Source organism: Zingiber officinale, chromosome 1B (assembly GCF_018446385.1).
Source record: "Zingiber officinale cultivar Zhangliang chromosome 1B, Zo_v1.1, whole genome shotgun sequence".
Lineage (NCBI taxonomy): Eukaryota > Viridiplantae > Streptophyta > Magnoliopsida > Zingiberales > Zingiberaceae > Zingiber > Zingiber officinale.
Genome location: NC_055986.1, coordinates 23145565 through 23153696, shown reverse-complemented (window position 1 = coordinate 23153696; position 8132 = coordinate 23145565). Strand labels below are relative to the sequence as shown.

Here is an 8132-nt window from a genome sequence, read left to right as displayed (position 1 = left end):
GGACGCATGTATAATAGCAAGCATATTCATTAAAAAGAAGAATCAAAAGTTGGACATGGCAGGAGAAACTTCAAATCTGCGCTATGTAACTGACAAGGTCAAACTGAATAATAAACACTATGGACACATGATCTGCCGGTCTTCAAGTATCTAAACAAAATTTCACCAGAAAAGATTAGGACATCAAGTTAATTCTGTGTTGCACTCTCGATGTTTGCTCAAATTTAAACATCTTAACTGAGACTAGTAAATTTCATCTATACTCGCAAAGTAAGGATATGAAGTGTGATAAACAACTTGAACATCATGGATTATTTTCAAAAGAATTCGTGTCCAGTAACTTACAAATATACAGGCACCAGTTTGAATCTGGGTGCAGAAGAAAAATCTGAAATGGATTCGCAATGCATTTGAAGGAAAAGACTTCTCTTGAGTTAGTTCCCCCTCGGTAACTTTCCAGCCAGATTTAACTTACATAATGCACACCATTTTGCTACCTGAACTGGGAGAGAAGCTACGGAAACCTGACGTAGAAAATGTTGTGGCCAGCAGGTTCTGCTGCATCCAATCAATATTGCCACCCAAATTTCTTAATCAATGATCTCAAGCTTACCAATTTGAGGATGGTGTTGGGTCTGCAGCTCTTAGTGAACCACCAAGCTCAATCGGCACGAGAGGAATGAGAGAGTGGAGGACATCAGTAATCAATGGTCTGTAGCTAGGTTCCTGCTGCACACATAGTACAGCGACAGCAGCTACCTGCACCATGTTATTATGTACATAAGATGAGAAGAAAGAAGCATGTTTCCGAAGGTCTGGGAATCAACATACTTGGTACAAGTGTTTCAGATCCATAGTATTCTGGATAACTGGATCTACAATGTTTGGAAGTTTTGATCTGTCAGTAAGTTGAGGCATGGCCTGAAGATAAACAATTGAAAGCATTCAAAACCAACATGTAATTGGGGAATGGAGTATCGGTATTCATTGTTGATGCCATATTAGAAATGTTTAACACATACCCATTGGACGATTGATTGGCATTCAGACGGTGCCATCTTTTCAACTGGTTTTTTTCCCATCAGAAGCTCCAGGAGCACGACTCCGAATGCATAGACATCACTCTTCTCAGTGAGTTTACCTGAAAGAGTTTGCTACTATTCTTATACTATTTCTATAGTCTCTTTTTTCCATCATATGGTATTTGTTGGTATCAGCTATATTAGCATTAACATTGATTGAAATTAACACCTCATAATCACAAGAAGTACAATTTAGGCAGTAGAGACAAGAAGATTAAGTACCATCTAGGAGATATTCTGGAGCTACATATCCTAGAGTGCCTGAAAGTTCTAAACCACATTTGTTAAGGTTTCTATCAACAACTGCAAGACCAAAATCTGCAATCTGTTACCACAAGGAATTCAATTAGAAATAACTTTGTATTTGGCAAATTGCATCAGGCCAATGTTCAAGATGAATTGAGACCTTAGCATTAAAATCTGAATCTAGAAGTATGTTGGATGACTTTATGTCTCTGTGGATCACGGGTGGGTTACAGTGCTCATGAAGGTACTCCAATCCTCTATTTGCCAAGTAGACAATAGATTAATACGTGAAAAAGATAGCTATTTCAAAATGGAGAGAACATGACAATGTGAAAAACCAAACCTTGCAATATCAAGTGCAATTTTCATTCGAATATGCCAGGTTAAAGCTGATCCATGGGAAGGTCCTGCAGGTGCAAAATACAAAGCAAACAAGTCTAAACATTGAAATCTATTCTAATTGCTAAAGGAGAAGAATTGTACCATGGAGCTGTGTTTCCAGAGATCCATTTTGCATCAACTCATATATGAGAAGCCGAGTTTCTCCATGAATACAATAACCCAAAAGAGATATTATGTTAGGATGTCGAATTCTTCCGAGCAAATCAATCTCATTCTGGTCAGAAATAAGACAGAATACGTGGCTTTTCATCAATCTTTAGAAGGGAGTGAAGAAAGTTTGTAATTTTTTAGTTTCTCACTTCAAACTCCTTGCTGCAATCTGGTCTGCCAGCGTCAAATTTCTTCACTGCAGCAGAAACTTCACCATGGAAGCAAGCTTTGTACACATGACTGAATCCTCCTTCCCCTAAGATATTGCACTCGCTGAACTTGTTAGTTGCTAACTCTAGTGATGGGTAATCTACCGTTGGCAACAATCCCTTCTTGCTTGTCGTCTTCATGTTATTCAACTTGCTCCTGATTGATCCAAATGGAAGCCCACCACCGGCCTCTGTTAGTGTTGGTACCAAGCGCACAAATCATTAGAGAGAGAGAGAGAGAGAGAGAGTCCATATGTGCAAATCAGATGAGAAAGTCGAACCTGAGGTTTCAATGTTTCTTGTATTGAGCATTTGGCGGCCCCTCCTCCAAAAGACACAAGCACAAACTGAGGACAATATGATCGCTAGAACTGCAGCAGAGGCCAGAACAACTGCTATAACTAGTTCTTTGTGATGATGGTGATGGCGTGTCTGTATCACGATTTGCATCCGTGCTATAAAATAGATGGACATTCAGCTAAATGCATTGTCATGGCAAACAAACTGCCATCGAAGTATGGGCAATGAGGAAACCAAAAAAGGCGAAGATTTTCTAGGATAAACAACTACGCATCTTGCACGAAAAAGCCAAAGAAGAAAGGAGAATTGGACACTCTCATGCCCGTGGAGAGGGGAAAAAAAAGATAGTAGATCTCAGAACCGATCTTGAAACGCCATGACCTGAATTTACCCGATCGTCATAAAAAGAAAAAGAAAAAGAAACGATCTTTTTCTGTAAGAAGTACAAATACTTAACGCCAGATCAAACTTAAAACGGTAGAGAAACCAGAAGCAAGCGGGCGCACCTGAAGGCGACGGCGCCAGGGACGAAGAAGTCGGAACAGACGGTTGGTTCCCAGGGGGCAGAAACAAAGGAGCCTGGGTATCGGCGACTGCTACAGCCGTGAGGAGCAAGAACCCAAGCCACCAAACGGAAACGGAAGAAGGGAGGCGCAGCGGTGTGGGAGACCTCCCCATGTCTCCAGAATCACCAGCGCCACTGAGAGAGCCGATAGACAAAGAGAGCCGGAGGGTAAGCCCTTCTCTCCAGAGCAGATCTCCAACTCCGGAGCAGATTTGGGTGGAAAATCCAGATCATGAAACGCCGGAAAGCTCTAAATTTTGAATCGCTGCCTCTCTCTCTCTCTCTCTCTCGTCTCTGATTTGAGGAAAAAAATGGGACCTTTTGAGCAGCAATTTTCGTGATTCGTTCTTTCTTTTGCGGGAACGACAACGACAGTAGCACGGAAAAGAAAAGGGTCCATGCGTTCCTGGTAACTTGCCTTTAAATTGTAACAGTAACAAAACAAAAACACCACCGAGGGCCTGCTTACTTGGGCGGAGAGAGAAAGAGGAAGGTAACCGGCAACAGTCCGCTTCCCAACTCATTGTTTAACTTGAGGATGACTGTCTTTACTTGGTGTGGCCGTGTGGATAGAGAAAGGAAAGGTGTTATAGCGAAATAAGGGAAAACAAGACGGAAAAGAAAAAATATCCTTACGAAGGAAGAAAAGAGGAAGATGAAAGGAAAAAATAGTCATTTTTTTTAATTATTGTAATGAAAGATTAAATTATATATCTTCGCAACTAGATCCAAAATAGTTATTCATTTCTAATAAAGTATTAAATTTAAATTCTAAAATATAAAAGTTTTATATGTCCATGGATACTCTAGTGAGTATCAACCTCACAAAAGGCTACTATTGAAACATATAAGCACAAGACACCGACTACTCAACCAAGCAATCAGTCAGTACGGAGTCACCCTTAGGTTTAGGGTGGGCTCCAAATCCACTTAACTTTTAATTTTATTAAAAGTTAAGGAGAGGGGATAAAAAAAAGATAAGGGAAAGAAAATAAGAAGGGAAAAAAAAAATAAAGAGGCATGTCGGGTGAAGTTATTGGCACGTGGAAGTGGGATAACGCATGACAATGGGTTGTTACGCGTATGTAGTAGAGAAGAAGGGTTTTTCAATAATATCATAATTCGTTTTAAATTGATCAAATCAATTTAATCTATCACTTGTTTTAGTTATAATTTGTAAAATCAAATCCAAATCAATCCTGATTTAAACCAACATAATCTTTATCTCTATGTTATCCATTCAATTTAGTTTGAATCTAATCCAATTTTAACTCAACACCCTCACTTCATGTTCACTAAGTTGGTTCATTTGTTTTTTTTTTCATTAGTGATTAATAACTGACATATTCACAATATATGAGGATAAAACTATGATGGTGCTAGTAATATATATGATTCTTGTAATGCATTACAAGCTCTTTTCTTAAAAGATTGTTCATGTATATTTTATATATATTATTTCACTCATTGACTTTAACTAACATTAACTATAGTTGTTGAAAAAAATATATTCATTTAGTTATTCTTTTCAAAATTGGATTTCATTTGTAATCTCATTTGTGCATCTCTTAAACCCCATGCTAAGATACACTCTGCTCAAAGAATTGAAGTTGTGCATATGATAACTGCGGGTGAATGTAGTATTGGTAGAGGATGTAATCAAATTAAAAATTTATTACAACCTTAAAAGACTTGTTGGAGTTCTAATTTTGACTCAATTGTAGTATGATAGATTGATATATATAGATTTGTGATTAACGTGTTAGAAAATATGGTAGATGATGGGTCTTCTAACTCAATCCGTGGTGAAGCTAGTAGTTTGTTGATTACAATGAAGTCTTTTGAGTTAACATTACACTTAATGTAAAAGATAATGGGGATAACAAATCTGTTTTATTGAGCATTACAAGAGAAATATCTAGATATTTTAAATGAACTATTTTTCAACTATTAAAACTTTACTTTATACTTTGAGAGAATAAGAATATGCTATTTTACTTAGTTATGTGAAAGAAGTTTGTACTAACAGAACGAGCATTTTCAATTATGAAACTTGTTAAAACAATTCTTGGTAACAAGATGGAGGAAGAGGTTTTTACATATTCTATAGTCATCTATATTAGACGAGAGTTGGTTGAAAATTTTGATAATAATATAATAATTAATGAGTTTATTTAAGAAAATTCTAAAATCACAACTTTAATATTAATGTATTGAATATTAAATATTTTTAATTCATATTTTTTAAAAATTAATATTCACATACTTTTTTATTTTATTTATATTTCTAAATTAATTAATTTATTATATTAATTATAGTTAGCGGTCAACCCCAGTTAATTCTGAATCTTAGCTACGCCCCTGAATTGAGCCTATCATGATCATGTCTACCATGTGTGGTGGGTAATATGAAGCATTCACTCTGTCATCCCTGACTGATATATCAGTTATCAGTATGTAGTATCTATGCACCAACCAACCCCTCACCTCGTCCACAAAAGTCAATGCCCAATATAAAGCAGGTCTTTATAATGATCCTTGTGACCATAGTGCTTAAAGTAATCAGCATCAATATAATTGTCTTCAACATGTTTGTCCTCCCATCCCCCAACCTACTCGGGTCTATGTAGGTAAGAGACGCCTATCCTCTTACCTCCCCATGCTCATCAGTGATATTATTCATCTGTCAGCCCATAGCCTTAGCTATCCTCGACGTCCCTACCCTCCCATCCCTCCCTATCTGCTCCGCCTCATATAATTGCACACAATTGGATTGGGTGAATTGGCTAAAGGAGGGGTGAATAGCCTTGCAATTAAAAAATTAACACTTCTCTTGATTCTAGCTTAGCAAGAACACACTATTAATTAATTAAAATAAATGACATAAAAGAAATAAGGAGATTCAGAATTTTACTTAGTTACAACCTGGGTGGTTGTTAATCTAAGACAATAGAAAGCATAATATCAAAACTTCTTCTTTAACAAAGGTCGAAGGCGAAGAAGTCCCTTATATAGTTAACCTCTCAAAAAGAAATACAGAAGTTATAGTACTGGCATGTATTTTACAATTGGCTTCAGGGTTTTATTTATAGCTCAATGGTTAAAATGATCATTTTACTGATATGGCAATTCAGAGTACCTCAAACAGTTGGAGGCTCCTCCAAGTAGATAAAACTTTATCCATGCAACGTTTAAAAATTTGATCTAGTGGCATCAGATGCCCCTCGATTCACCAAAAGTGTCTCGATTATTGCTGACATGGATTCTCGCTACTTATTCACGTCGCAACGGTTTTGTGCATCAAAGGTGCTTTTAGTTGATCTGTAGCACCTCGAGTACTGTTCATCTAAAGCACCTCCAATGACTTCTGTTGTAGCGACTCGGCTAGACATTTGAGGCGCATCCAATCAACTGAGGCACCTTGGGTCTTCAAGTCTTTATAGTCAACTTCTGAGTTGACCATTTTCTAACTTTACTCGCTTGGGTGATGCTTCGGTCATCTGGAGTTGAGCTCACATAAACCCAAATTTGACCTTCTCCTTGAGAAGGTTTCCTCCCTGACTTCTCGTCCCTCGGATGCTCCACACACATCTTTCTCACTCCACTAGTGTACTGTTCCATAATTTCTCATCCCTTGGATGCACCGAGCCCGTCAACTCCCTTTTCATGTCATTCTTCTCGCTCGCTTATCTTTCGCTTGACTTCTTCTATTCCTAAGTCCCTGCACACTCAGACACAAGGCATCAAATATACAAGGGCAAACTTAACTCAGTTAATCATATCAAAATTAACTCGAAGTACTTACAATCTTCTTTTTTTTATATGTATCAACCCGAGTTAAGGTTAAGGCAAACAAATAAGAAAAATGATTTATAAACTTCAATTAAGTACAAATATCAAATTTTATAATTAAGTACAAGCAATAAACATTGCAATCTCCACCTTAATTTAACCATCATAATTTATGCTCTTTTGATCACATCAAAAATAAGGAAAAATAATACGAAAAAAGAGAAAAAAATTGAAATATTTTATAGGGGTTGTACACAAATTATCCAAGGTTGTGTCTTTTTACTGAAATTATTTTGTAAAGAAAATAATTTTTAAGAATTAAATCTCAAATTTGCCAAAAAAAAAATTTGAAAATTATTTCTAAGTTTTGAAAAAGGGAAAATTGTCCTAAACTCCCTACATGCAAACATTTGTTCCTCCTTAGTCCCTGTGTTAGAAAACATTTGTTTTCACTCCCTACATGCAAATATTTCTTTACTTCAACTCCCTAATACATACTGATTTACCTAATTCCCTCATTTTTTTAGATACAAAAAGTCCAAAATGAGGTATAATTCTTCTCAAATTTAGCACTATATAACTAGAATATAGTATATTTTCTATCAATTAGGTTGTTCCGATCGATTAGAATCAATTAATAATCAATTGGTTTGTCGTGAAAGAATAGAAGGTATAAAAGGTCCAAAATGAGGTATATTTCTCCTAAATTTAGCTTCATTTAACTAGAATTGAGTATATTTTATCGATTGTGAATTGATCGGCAATTGATTCGTTTGTCATGAGGGAATAGAAGGTACAAAAGATCTAAAATAAGATATAATTCTTCTTAAATTTAGCATCATTTAACTATAATCGAGTATATTTTCTATCCCATTAAGTCGTGCTCAATGGGATAGAAAATGTTGGTGCAGCGGGGCCGGCAAGAGGGGGTGAATTGCCTGTAAAATAAGATTATACCCTCCTCAAGGCTTCCAACTTAAAGTAATAGCAACTATAAAAATAATGAAATAACAGAAAAGAAAGGGAGACCAGAAATTGACTTGGTTACAACCAAGACGGTTGTTAATCCAAGGCGGTTAAACAACTCCACTAGCAGAGTCTCCTTCACTGTAGGCGGAGAAGCCTTTTTACACTTAGAACACTCACTAGTTACTAGGAATTGATTACAAAGTTGATTGTTTGAATGAATAATTATTTCCTAACTCCAGGGGCCTTTAAATAGCTCCTAGAAATCCTATCTCGAAAGTCCAAGGCGCCTCTAACAAGGTCCAAGGCACCTCTAACCAAATCAAGCGGATAAAACACTATCCACGCTCAAACGGTCGAGTTGACCGGCTTGGAGGCGCCTCAAGCTATGTTGAAGGTGCCTCAAGCTATGTTGAAGGC

At 36.8% G+C, this 8132-nt stretch overlaps 1 protein-coding gene across 1 annotated transcript; it reads right to left on the bottom strand.

Annotated features, from left to right (window-relative positions):
* Positions 1–279: 279 nt before the first annotated feature.
* On the bottom strand, positions 280–3338 carry LOC122052755 (probable receptor-like protein kinase At1g80640). The gene is made up of 11 exons (XM_042614450.1): positions 2896–3338; positions 2371–2544; positions 2030–2280; positions 1812–1944; positions 1672–1735; positions 1489–1585; positions 1305–1407; positions 1023–1141; positions 832–921; positions 614–759; positions 280–524 (listed from the first exon to the last, which is right to left on the bottom strand). The coding sequence occupies exons 1-11, from the start codon at positions 3065–3067 to the stop codon at positions 515–517; spliced, it is 1359 nt and encodes a 452-aa protein (XP_042470384.1). The 5' UTR covers positions 3068–3338; the 3' UTR covers positions 280–514.
* Positions 3339–8132: the final 4794 nt, after the last annotated feature.